This window comes from Phalaenopsis equestris, unplaced genomic scaffold, assembly GCF_001263595.1.
Source record: "Phalaenopsis equestris unplaced genomic scaffold, ASM126359v1 Scaffold000279, whole genome shotgun sequence".
In the NCBI taxonomy this organism is placed as follows: Eukaryota; Viridiplantae; Streptophyta; class Magnoliopsida; order Asparagales; family Orchidaceae; genus Phalaenopsis; species Phalaenopsis equestris.
This window is the reverse complement of record NW_018164721.1, coordinates 2,079-15,898: the sequence shown is the minus strand read 5'-3', so window position 1 is coordinate 15,898 and position 13,820 is coordinate 2,079. Positions and strand designations below refer to the sequence as shown.

The 13,820-nt window shown below is 33.6% G+C and overlaps 1 protein-coding gene across 1 annotated transcript in view; it reads left to right on the top strand.

Annotated features, from left to right (window-relative positions):
• Positions 1-12,645, top strand: part of LOC110024929 (transducin beta-like protein 3) — a gene marked incomplete in the record, with an annotated part of 31,146 nt that extends 18,501 nt beyond the window's left edge. The window contains 2 exon segments of the mRNA XM_020725126.1: positions 11,047-11,398; positions 12,398-12,645. Of these exon segments, the coding sequence (XP_020580785.1) occupies positions 11,047-11,398; positions 12,398-12,420 (375 nt within the window).
• Positions 12,646-13,820: the final 1,175 nt, after the last annotated feature.

Here is a 13,820-nt window from a genome sequence, read left to right as displayed (position 1 = left end):
CATTGTAGCCCTTGAGCTTTACTAGGTTGATTTATACTTGTGAGCCTTGATATCCAATGTTATCATTGAAGCCTTTTCTTGGTTAAACTGCCAAGCTTTTTCTTCCTTAAACTGTCAAGGAAAGCCACATTACCTTATTGTCCTTGTGAGCCTTGATATCCAATGTTACCATTGAAGCCTTTTCTTGGTTAAACTGTCAAGCTTTTTCTTGCTTAAACTGTCAAGGAAAGCCACATTACCTTATTGTCAAATGATTGAGGTCTCATATATGTTATCATCATTAACCTTATCCCAGTTATTTGAGTTGGGGTTTATGAATTATCATTTTATGACCTATTGTGCACATAATTTTTTCCAAACAACCTCTATGTTAGGTTCGACCTTCTCCTTTCTAATAATTTGGCATTAATTTTATAAGCCCTCTAATGGATACATTTTGATTTGTAAACCAATCTCTTACTGAAATTTTGCCAAGATAGATAAGCCTTTTTTTTTTACTGTTTTGGTTTACTATTTGTTGATCATAGTAATATATGTAGAAGTTCTAAAAAGAATTTTATTTTTAGTACTCTCCATGCATTACTCCTTGCTCTACATGTATATAATAATGAAAGGAAACCAAATAAGAATCCTCCAAAATAATAAAAAGAAAAAAAAAGAAACATCTAACAAAGGAAATAATATTAGTGAGATATATTCTATAAAAAAGGAATAAATTCTTTTCTAATGCAGATTGACATTTTCCAATACTCCCCATTAAGCTGAGTTTGTATATATTGTGCAAACCAAGCTTGGACTTCGATTCATCATGATTGATCTTTGGTAGTGCTTTGGTGAGAATATCAACAGTCTGAAGTCGTGTAGGAACATAGCTGAGCTTAACATGTCCATTTATCTTTTTTAATATCAAGTGTTGGTTAATCTCAATCTATTTTATTCCGTCATGATTCAAAGGATTTTTAGTTATACTAATAAATGATTGGCCGTTAAAAGAGAAGCATAATACTAAGTTGAGTCTTGCCGAGATGAGAATGATTAGGTGGATGAGTGGCTTTACACTTACTGACAAAATGCGAAATGAATATATCCGTGATAGGGTTGGTGTAGCTCTTGTGACGGACAAAATTAGAGAAAGTCGTCTTAGATGGTTTGGTCACATTAAGCGTCGACCATCTGATGATCCGATTAGGAGAGTAGATGTTTTAGATTCGACTTGTGTTAAGAAAGATAGAGGTAAACTTACGAAGACTTGGGCTGATTGTATAAAAAATAATCTTAATTTATTAGAACTAAATGAAAATATGACACTAAATAGGACACAATGGAGAAGAAGGATTCATGTAGCCGACCCCACGCAGTAGGATTAAGGCTTTGTTGTTGTTGTTGTAATAACTGTTTGGCCATCACTGAACATCTTATATCAACCCTAAGTTCCCTTAATAGCCTTTAAATCCACATTCCCTTACATATTCCTACCGCAATAGCACAATATTTAGATTCTGCACTATTCCAAGAGACAACAAATTGCTTTTTACTTCTCCATGTGACGAGATTGCCCAACCTATGAACAATATCCAGTGGTTAAGTTTCTATTAATTACCTTCTCTGCCTAGCTAGCTTCTATATATATCTCAATTTTGCATTTTTTAGATCTGTGAAGTACAAATCATATCCAAGGGTCATGTTCAATTATCTTAGGATTCTATTCCTCGCTTTTAAATGTCCTCGTTTGGATTATTTATGTACTTAATTAATACACTGACTGTGTATGCAATATTAGGTCTTGTGTGTGATAGAGAAGTTGTTTGCTCACAAGTCTTTGATATATTCCTTTATCAACTGGATTACTTTCCTCACTTCTGTTCAACATGTTGTTGAAATCTATAAGTGCGTCAACAGGTTTTCACTCGAGCATGCCAGTTTTACTTAACATATATAAAATTTACTTTTTTTGGAATATATGACAATTCCTTTCTTGGACCGAGCCACCTCCATTCTCAGAAAATATCAGAGATTCTTGTGGTCCTTGATCTCAAATTTTGTTGCAAGTATTCTTTTTAATCTGATAATTTCCTCATTCATTAACTATCAAAATATTATCATCTACTTATACAACGTGAATATCAATTTTGCTTATATTATTGGATTTAATAAACAATGTATGTTCAACTTGACACTGATGATATTCGTTTGTAATCACTGTCTTAGCAACTTTGTCAAACTAAGTACGAGGAGAGTGTTTCAAGCCATATAAGGACTTCTTCAACTTGAAAACCAACATGTTGTTCGATCTATTTTCCAAACCCGGAGGTATAGGTTGTTGTTCGATCTATTTTCCAAACCCGGAGGTATAGTCATGTAGATTTCTTAATCAATGTCCCCATTCAAGAAGACATTTTTGATATCCAGTTGATATAAATCCAATCTTAGTTTACTGCAAGAGAGAGTAGAACCTGAGCAATGTTGAGCTTAGCAACTGACACAAGTTTTTTGATAGTCAACCTAGCATGATTGTGTGTAGCCTTTGGCTACTTATCTGAATTTAAACCTCTCTAAACTTCCATCTTCTTTATGTTCAACAATGTATCTATTTGCAGTCTTCAATAATTTTTATGAGACAACTCTATAATGGCTCGTTTACTTAACGAATGAGCCGAACACGAAAAAGTTTTTAAAGCTTGAATTGTAAACGTGCCGAACACAAACAACTCTTTGTTCGCTCGTGTTCGGCTCATTTTAGCTCGAAATAAATCATAACACCTCGTGTGGTAATGTGGTTAATACCTTCTTTTGTATACATTTGGTTCATATTTGAATCTCACATTTTACATATATTTTTTTAAATTAATTTTTACGAGCCAATTTCGAGCCGAACACGAACACGAATATTTAAATCGAGCCGAACACGAACACACCGTTCACGAACCAATTTCGAACATGAGCCGATTTCGAACACGAGCTATTTCGAACGAGCCGAACATGAGCTAAGCCCGAGCTTGTTCAAGCTCGGCTCGTTAACAACCCTATGTGCTATTATTTTCTAGACTATGAGTTTCTTCTTCAACAGCTTGTTTCCATGCTGGAATTTTTAGAGCCTCTTGAATAGAATTGAGAACCTGCACACTATCAAGATTTGTCACAAAAATTCTGTAAGATGGTAACAACTTTCCATAAGCTACAAATCTTTCGATTGGATGATCAATGCACTTTCGATCATGAGATAAGAATCCATAACATTATGAATATTAGATGTAGGATGACTTGGTTACGGTTCTTGACGGTTCCTGTTCTGCATGGTGTCCTCTACATGCTCAATGATCTATTTTTGTCTAGCACAAACATGAAGTTCCTGATTAATTTTGTCAAGTTGAAATGGAGTAAGAGATAATTGAGACAATTTTAGTGACAATATTTGGTCCTTCAATTGTAGCTGGTTTAGTGGTAGGATTTGGTTTAGTTATATGAGTGATTAGATTTGATTCGATTTGAGTGTCTTCGAGAAGGTCCTAAATTTGCTATTCTTCAATTGTAGTTGGTTTAGTGGTAGGATTTGGTTTAGTTATTTGAGTGATTAGATTTGATTCAATTTGAGTGTCTTCGAGAAGGTCCTAAATTTGCTATTCCCTCCAGTTCTCCCCTTGAATTTTAGATTTGAGAAAGTAAGATCGATTCTCAAAGAATGTGACATCCATAGAGTTGTATATGTTTTCTAGTAATTGGAGAGTAGCGTTTGTATTCTTTTTTGGTTGGAGGGGTAACTGAGGAAGATATATCTGAGAGATTTGAGTTCAAGTTTGGTGCAGTGTTGTTGGTGATTGTGAACAAAGCCAAAACAATAAAAAACTTTCAATGGCAAGTCAGAGGAAAAAAAGCGGACATATGGCTAGAATTCAATGAGAACATTACAAGGAATTCAAAATTATATGAGACTAGACATTGTATTGATGAGATATGTGGCTATGAGTATGGATTCCCCCAAAAAATATTTTGGCAGATAATTAATGATCATAATGACACAGACAACTTAAAGAAAATATCTGTTCTTCCTCTCAGCGATCTCATTTTGTTGAGATATATCAATACAAAAATTTATATGAATGATACCATGCTTGGAAAGATTAGGATCATGAATGCAATTAAAATATTTCTTAACATTAGTTTTAAGAACTTAAATTTTATTTTGGAATTGAGTAAGAATTATGAAGTGAAAGGATTGAAATATGGTGACAGTTTCAGATTTTTCTTTCATAAGAAATGTCCAAATCGTTCTAGTATAATCATTTTTGAAGCATAGAAGCCAATATGCCATGTTTATATATTTTATTTAGTAGGGGTCCGAAATATCATTGTGAATTACAACAAAAAGATGTGAGGGCTTGTATTGTAGTTTAGAATATGTATGTTGATATATTTGCAAGTTGGCATTGATAAAAAAATAATTTTTATTAATAAACTGATGTGAAATTTTTTTTACTATAAACAAAATTTGGATGATCAAGATGACAATGCCTTAATATGACTTGATTTTCAACTAAAACAAACTTAGAATAGAAATTAGATAAATAGAATTTGCACTATACTCAAAAATACAACTTGAATGTTGAACTTGTATATCTATGAGATTGTTTTTTTTAGCATATATAGACCACAATGCATTTCAACACTGTTAATCACTTTACCCAAATCTACTATTTGAAATTTACAAAAGTTGGAATAAAATTTAGTCATACATTTTAAGTCACGAATAAGTTCACTAACTGAGAGTAAGTTGCCGATTAATTTTGAAACATGGATAACATAATAGATGTGAAGATCTTTTGTCAATTTGACCCATCCAGATTGTACTATTGAAGAGAATGAACTGTTAGTTGTTGAACTGTAGAGTTATTGATGCATGAGCTATAATTTTTGAAGATATTGATATCTCCCGTCATATGATTTGAGCTTCTGGATTCAACTATCTAAGGTTTTAGTTTATTGCGTTAAACAATAAGAACATGGGGTAAAATACCTTGGTATGCCAACAGGCCGGTCAATTGCTCGGTAGAGGATTATGTTATATGTCCAGAACTGTAACCATAACCTAACATTTTATACAATGCCTCAATTTGCTCCTTGGTGAATGAACTGACCTTTGCATTGTTGTTGATTGTGACAACAATATTTGCACAGTTCTCCCTTATCGCGACTTCCATTAGATGGTTTACAATTTGTAGGTTTTCCATATAATTTCCAATTTTTTTCTTCACATGACCAAGTTTATTACAATGATGAAACCACAATTGTTCTTTGTTAGGCTTATTATTCTAAAAGAAGTTGTGAGTGTACAATGCTGACTCTTTAATAGAAGGTGTGGTGTGATTGTTTGTCGTTATTAACTTCCTTCTGCTTTTCTCACTTTGAAATTCTGTAAATACCTCCCGTAATTCAATAGTTCTTTTTTGTTCAATAATTTTCCTATACAAGACAAAGTTATCAAGGCATTTTCATAAATAAATCTCATACATGTTCAGTTGCAGCCAACAACGTGTCAGAGTGTTGAAATATTGAGTAAAATTTAATTTCTCTCATTGTAAATCATGTATACTAGTCTCAATATTAAATAATTTTGAGAAGTTTTCAGTGTTAGAGTAGGTCTCACATGTAGCCTCTCATATCTCCTTGTCTATCCTATAAAGCATGAAGTTTTCTCCAATCTTCGTGGACATAAAATTTATTAACCATTACATAATCAAGTGGTCGTTATTTTCCAGTGTCGATATTTAGAATGTGTCACTTTTGGAGCCGAAATTTCACCTATAAGATGTCCATCTTTCCCTCTCCTGCAGCAGTACATGAAGACGAAATTTAACCATTTGAGAAAATTTTGGCCATATGATTTATGGTTAATAACTAGGTGGGGTGAGTTATTAGATTAAGATAGGTATTGAAGATGTACTCAGATCTAGAGGTCACTTCTAAGGAAGAAGATTATGAGGTTATACCGTGTTTGATCATGTGAGGTTGTGAAGCATGACTTGTGAAGACCTGCTGCTCAAACCAGTGTCAGAGGAGTTCCATTTGTTTGATAGCTCGATTGGACAAGCAAATATGAACTAGAGCAAGGAGGACCCTTAGTTCAACTGCTCTGATGGGCAAGTGAATAGGAACTAGAGAGGGAGGTGTGCTACTCTCAGTTTCCTTGAGTTTGCAAGCCTAATCGATCTTAGGAGCAGTATAAACCTCTACTTTAGCGGATCCAAGAGGACTGTGATCCGGCGGTACGTGGAATAGTTCTATTTGACAGTTCTGCTATTCCATTTGCTAGAACTGCTCTACAGAGATTGCGATTTGGTCGAAAGAACTTTTATGATCTAATCTGTTGGAACCACTTGAAAGGGGACTGTGATCTGGTCGAGCGGAAGAGAGGAATGACAAAACTCTCTGATTGAGTGAAATAGCCGAACGACGAAGCATTGCGATTTTCTGCGCACACAAGGGATGAAACAACTACCCTAGTTCCCATGCATGCGCATCAAAGACCGCGTTCTAGAATTCATACAGGTTTGTTGTTTTCATCGGTGAAGAAGAAGCTGTGTTTGAGACTGTTGACCTCACTTTTGGTTGAGGTCTAGATTGTTTGAGACTTAGAGGTCGCTCCAACACTTCTTCCACTTCAAAGCTTTCAGAGGACGAAGGAGACGGAAACCTGGAATGTGTATGAAAGATTTCTTAGCTCTGATACCATTTCTTAATTTTGGAAAGAGTTTTATTTCCAGCTTTTTCCATGCATTACAACTGACTACATATATAAAATAATGAAAAGAAATCAATTAGGAATCCCTCCAAAATAAGAGAAAGAAGGAAACATCTAATAAAGAAAATATAATTAGTGAAATATATTCCTAAGGAAATAAATTCCTTCCTAGTGAGATTTGGCGCTTTTCAATATTATCCTCTGTTTTTTTTGCTTCCTGCCTTCCCCTCTCTCTGGACAGCCATAAATGGCTATTTCCTGTACAATGGAATGCAGCAATGAGAACCTTAGCATTCCAGGATTTTACTTTGGCAGATCTCAGTACCAGTAGGGAAGAGCAACGGCAGCAAGCTGAGAGCAAGCGCAGCAGCAGCAGGATTCAGCTGCTTGCAAAAACAGAGAGCAGACGCAGCAAGTGAAAGCCAATTTTCATTGGTTTCTTGGGTTTGACTACTTCACAGTAATACCCACTTACAGTTTCTTGGTACTAGCCGCACCAGGCTACTGTGCCCAGAAAAACCGAGGCTGAAGGAATAATCTTTAATTTTCTTGCTATAGGAATGGTAGCAGAGGGAGAAGAAGAAACCCGAAAGAATTGCAATAATTCAAATTCAATTTACCACAGAATTCAGGCACTCTGGATAGTATAGCGGGGATAAGATTCCATTTACTCCAAAACAAATTCCACAAAAAGCGGGATCCCTATTAATAAATTATAAATAAAAGACTTCAATGTAAATTAAATTCTGAACATAAATTTTAAATACAATCTTATTTGATCTAGTTTTTGAATGCATAATTATTTTTATTTTGCTATAATTTGAATTTTAATTTAAATTCAATGGTCTAGCTCTCTGGTTATTGATCTTCCTCATATGATGTCCTATGGACTTTTGATCTCACCTATGAATTCTTGGGAAATTATCTTCAATCTTACTATTTGATATGAGAATCACCATTGTCATCAGTCGCTAATTTTTATCGAGAAAGAAAACCGTTTGGAATTATTTGGTTCAGTTTCTTGATCCCTTCACAATTTGAAGCCCGAATTGTTAGGGATGCTTTCTTGTTTAGCTTTATTTGAAGTGAATGGTCAGATTGACTATACTTTTATGATTTGAAATAAATTCACTTTCTTGAAATTAAAATTCAAGATGGAGGAAGACTCTGCCAAACTATCTTGGCATGCTATTTACTTTTTCTTGCTCAATAAACTTTCCTGCCAATATCTCTTTTGGTCTATATGCCTCGTGGCGGTAGTTCTCTGCTCCAGGAGAATATCAAGTTCTAAAGATACTTCCTTCTCCACGAGTAAATCATCCATAAGAAGTAATATTTCTTCTGATTTTCCATCAAGCATGAAAGTTTAAAAGCTCATCAAAATATATATTCATGTATGATGTTATTTCCAATCGGTAAACATTGTCTCCCAAGTTTCTTGAGAATTTTAGAAGGCCCATCTCTATATCTGAATATATATTCATGTATGATATTATTTCCAATCGGTAAACATCGTCTCCCAAGTTTCTTGAGAATTTTAGAAGGCCCATACCTGATGCCTCAAACATTTTTCCTTCACTTTTGAGGTGATTTTTTCTCGAGTGTAACAAGACATTTTGTTTTATTTGGAAACCCTCCTTAACATCATGATGATCGATCATGTTTTTTTTTTGTATTTATCTTGGGTCTCTTATACTTGTTCTTTCACGGGTATATAAATTTTATGGATGCCATATAGAAATCTTAGGGCTATATTTCTTGTCAGCTTTCCACGATCAATTATCGGGAAAAGAAGTGAAGATCAAAAATTTATTTATATAGATTTCTCTAACCAAACTTAGAATGGTTTCATCACTGTGGAGGAATACATAACACTGTTGAAGCATAATTGAAGGTATGATAGTTTGTTATCCCTGCTATTGGGATGCTTCTTACTTCTTAGTAGATGCAGTGTATTTTTGTTCAACACCTGATATCCCTGATGTTCCTCCAGATTCCAATTATCAGCTCTAAAGAACGCTATGGAATTGGTAATTCAAAGTATGCCATGCACGCTTGAAAAAATTTTACTGCTTTTTTGTTAATGATCATTTTTTTTGCAAGGGATTAGATCATCCATTTTTAAAAATCTTCCTATGATCAATTAAAATGGTCACGACCCACCTTATTTTTGGCAATATTCCCAAAAGATCAATGAGATGCTTTTCGATAGATGGCTTACTATTGGCAACAGTGAGTACAATTTCATCATCTTGTTTGTAGGTTAGTAGGTTCTATAGAGTATTCTTTCTTTTATTTACTTACATCTTGTTGCATGCTTAGCCAATAAATATATCATTTGCAGCTTTTCTATTTTCTTTTATGCTCAAAAGTGTCTTGCTATCTTAAATGTTTGAGTCCTCAGCGTCTGTCGAATGTGGCAGAATTTCTCATGCACGATATTTTTTTAGAGCATACTCTTAAGGTGCCCTCTTAGAGCTCTCCTACATGTTTTTAGGTTAGTAGGTGCCCTCAACTGTAGGCAAAGTAATTTTTTTAGAGCATACTCTTAAGGAGTTGGTCTCTCCAATCCTCCAATATCTATTTAGAGAAGGGATTCTTCTAGTATTGCTCATGCAAATCTTTTTGCACATAATATTCCACCTGCATAATAGTGGAAGAAACAAGAAAGCATTATAGGTAGACGGAAGAGCATGCCGGTCATTTTGTTGGCAAAGCTTCTTTCTGAATTTGATGACCATATTGGATTGTTGGAGTTAGGCCATTTACTTCATATGCTGAGCATATTGCATGTTAGCTTATGTTTGCAAATAGTAATGTCATATGGTTGCAGTGGTCTTATTCTCCATAAGCTAAACATGCTGGTGTTTTGTCGCTTTTCCATTGGTAGGATTGTTCTCGTTGATGCATATTAGAGTGCTAAGCATGGATCTCTTATTTTGCATTAGTACTACATTTATTGCATATCTATGGAATCAGCCTTTAGTTTGAATGATCTTTTGCAAGTTTAGCAAGGCTATGCCAATGGTCGTGGTTATCTTATTTTAAAAGAGAGATGTCAACCTTATTTTTAGCACCATTTGAATTTGGTATTGGCCCTAGTCGAAGCTTGTAAAGAAGATAAAGTATTGAAAAGTGCAATGTTAACATTCTAACATATTGCTTGGCTTTCATGAAACCTTACATTAGTCATTATTTGTGGTGTCGGGCATTCCTTGATTGCCTTTACCTTTGTAGGATCAATTTTGATTTTTTCATTTTTCACTTTTCAAGTCCCAAATAAGGAAGGATTTTTCAGCGAATTCACTTGTTTTTGATTGAGATATAAAACTCAAATTCTCAAGGTATTATTTCAACCCCAATTTCTATCCCAGATGAGGTACTTATGATTGTCGATGTCAATTATAACTCTGCTAACCTCTTGCTTGGCTTTGATTTTTAGAGCTAATAAATTTTCTTGCGTGTTCAAATTAGAAAACAACCCCACAACTATATATGCTTTCGCACAGCTATTAGTGTTAGGGGCTGGTATACTTTGCTGATTGAAATAAGCAGTTGTTATCCACTACACAAACAGTTTCATTCTTTTCCTTTTCATTTTTCATGTAGGAGTTTAACATTTTTCTTTGGTATGAGTATGTATTTTGCAATGATCACTAAACTTTCTTGAAACAAACTTGGAAGTTGGGAGGAAGCTTTGGAACATTGTCCTTTTGTCTTTCTTTTCATCAGTTATAATCACATCCTTATTTTCATAGACTTCAACCATGTTTCGCATTTGCAATGGAAGGATGAATATAACTTGGTCGATTAGTGGCAGTTGTGGTTATTCACATGCTCATCCACTCCATCATAGCTGCCATTTGCTCTTCCATTGTGGCCACCCTATGAGTTAGATTTGGGGTAGAATCCTTGTTAGCCATTGTTTGACTTTCTTCATTTTCTTGGTATTTTTTTTTTTTTTGGTTTCCATGCCTGTCCAAACTTGAAGACAGATAAATGACTCTCCCTGCCTTTCCTTCACTGTTTTGATATTCTACTTGCCGATCACAGTAATATCTTCTCTAATTTAATACATTATTTTGCATTTCCCCAACATCCTATCTTTGAAGTGCCAACATCTGAAATTATATCCGTGTCATTGCTTATTATCTAAGATATTTTTCCCTTTATTTCATACACAACTTTATTTCGGCCTTGGATTTTTTAAGATATTGAAGTCACCAATGCAGCTTTGAATTTGTTGCAAAGTTTACATAGTATTTTCTTACCATCTTTTCTTAAACTCTATAATTACTTATTTATATCAGATAAAAGGAATCGGTGAACTTCTAGAAGGCATTATACCTTACTCACAGAGGCACTTCAGCAGAATTGATAGGCTTGTGAGGAGCAGTTACTTGTTGGATTACATTTTAAATGAAATGTCAGTCATAGAACCTGAGAATGGTGCTCTGAAGTCCAATGAAACATCTGTGTTGTCCTCAGAGCATACTCCATCTGAGCTTACTGAGCAGGCAAATGATCACTATGGAGATTTGAATGAAGAATCCATGGCAGTTTCTCCAGATGCGAAACAAAAAATTTCTTCCAAGAAGAAAAGGAAGTCGAACAAAATGAAAAAGTCTTCGTCAACGAAGAAACTGAAGTCTGCACGCACTGGTAGCTCTATTTCATTAGAAGCTTGATAAATTTTTCAGTGTTGTACCACTTAGTTTTATTATTTGTTCTTTTTGATGCATTCTTTTGTTTAAAAAGATATTGTATTTTGATGATTAGTGCCAATTTTTATTTGGCTAGCATTTGCAATCTTGTTGGCTAGTTTTGCAGATTTTTTTTTCGGGATGATTACATACATAACACTTGAAATATTACTTTTTATAAAATCTAGCACTTTAAACTGCTGGACTGATGTATTTATGTATGTCACAATCAAATAATTGAGAATTTGATAAAAATGAAAAATATGAGTTTGAATTTGAACAATGGATGAAAGAGGGATGCTAGATTTGTAAATAGCAATGTTTTGGGTGCTAAGTATGTAATTGTTCTCTTTTTTTTTTACAGAGTTGTTTATTACAATTATAGCCATTCAACTGGAGAATTTCCCATTCCCTGAAATATCATTATTAGAAACGCCCCCCTTTTTCCAGGTAGCGTTAGCATTATAATAGGGAAGATTTACATATGTACAACTCAATTCCTATGTATTTACATATCTAACACCTAAAATTCAAATTTTCAAATGCATACCACCTTACCTATGCATGAAAAGGTGCATTTCACTATAAAAAAAATTAAAATGGTTTTTGGGTGTGACATGAAAGGTTTGGTTGGTATAAATGTAAAAAAGCAAAAGTTTAGGTGTTAGATGTGTAAATATATATGAACTAGGTGGTATGTACGTAAATTCTTCTTGTTTTGTTTTTAAAAATTTCAATTGAACTGCCTCAATGAGAACTGCCTCAATGAGGAAAAATTGTTGTGTACGTTCACCGCACAATAAAAACACTTCTTTTATGGCCTCAATTTAATTTTTTTTTTTTCTGATTGAACAGCGCACACATGTGTCTGCACATAATAAGAGCTCCTCAATGAGAGCTATGATAATTGTAACAGATGCCTTTATTAATCCTTTTTTTTTTTTTTCTGATTGAACAGCGCACACATCTGTCTGCACATAATAAGAGCTCCTCAATGAGATCTATGATAATTGTAACAGATGCCTTTATTAATCCTTCATCTGCTTCAGTTCTTGGTGGGAACTGGGAAGCCACCTGATCTGGTAGTTCTTTCCTGAATGCTCTATTAATTAATACTTATTTGCTTCACCTAAAGCTGTCAAAATGACTCATTATTAGTGAAGAGCTCTTTTTTGGCTCATTATTTAGCTTATGTTCGATTTATTTGTTAAGCAAACAAACATAAGATACAATATTTTTGGGCTCGATAAATAAAAGAAGCCAAGCACAAACAATAATTTGTGCGCTTGAGTTCGGCTCGAAATAATTTAATTAATTAATTATATATATAAATTGATTATTATTATTTTCAAATAATTTAATTGATTGCAAAACTATAAAGATTTATAATCAATTCAAATTATTAAATAAAAAATAGAATAAAAATTTACAAATAAAATAAAAATGTATTAAATTTTATTTAAATGAATATTTTAATATAAATAATAAGATTTAAATATCCCTCATATCCTTAACATTCTAGAACTAGAATTGTCAAACCAACTTATTGTTTGCAAGTAGCTCGTGTTTGTGAAGCCTTAGCTTGATGTGAAGTTGCTCTTCATGATTTTAGCTATTAGTTTTGTTGGCTTTTTGATGACACCCTTAGGCGCAACACCATGCTTTAATTTTTTGGGATCTTCATACATACCACTAAGGGTGTGAACAAGCTGAAGACTAGTGAGCTCAGACTCAGCCTTTGTTGGACTCATTAAAAATTACCATTGTTTTTGTACAACTCGTTTATATTTTGAACATCAAAAGTGTGTTTGTATTCGGTTCGTTTCCATAGAGAGCTAAACACGAGCTATTCGTGAACAAAAAGCCGTTTTAACAACCCTAGTCTTGCAACCATGAGATGTTAAGGGTCGGAGCTAGATTTAAATTTTATTATTTAAATTAAGATATTTTTATTCTATTTTTTATATAATAGTTTAAATTGATTACAAATCTTTGTTGCTTTGTAGTCAATTAATTTTTTTTTAAAAATACTACTCATCAATCATATATATATAAGTAATTTATTTCGAGTTAAAATAAGCCATACACGAACGTAAAATTTTTTGTTCATATTAGGCTCGTTTATATATTGAGCACAAAAAATATCCATTTTTGGCTCGTTAGCTTAGCAAATGAATCGAACACCAGCTTCGTATCTAGCCTACCACTAATTGTTCGTAAACAACAATCTTTTTTTGACAACCCTACGTACCACATTATTCTTACATATTTTCTTATCATAACACCTAAATATTCATTTTTTGTATGCACATCACACAAACTCTTAATATCACATCAAAAACGTCACCTTAGCCTCTTTTAAATTGAAAAAAAAAAAACAT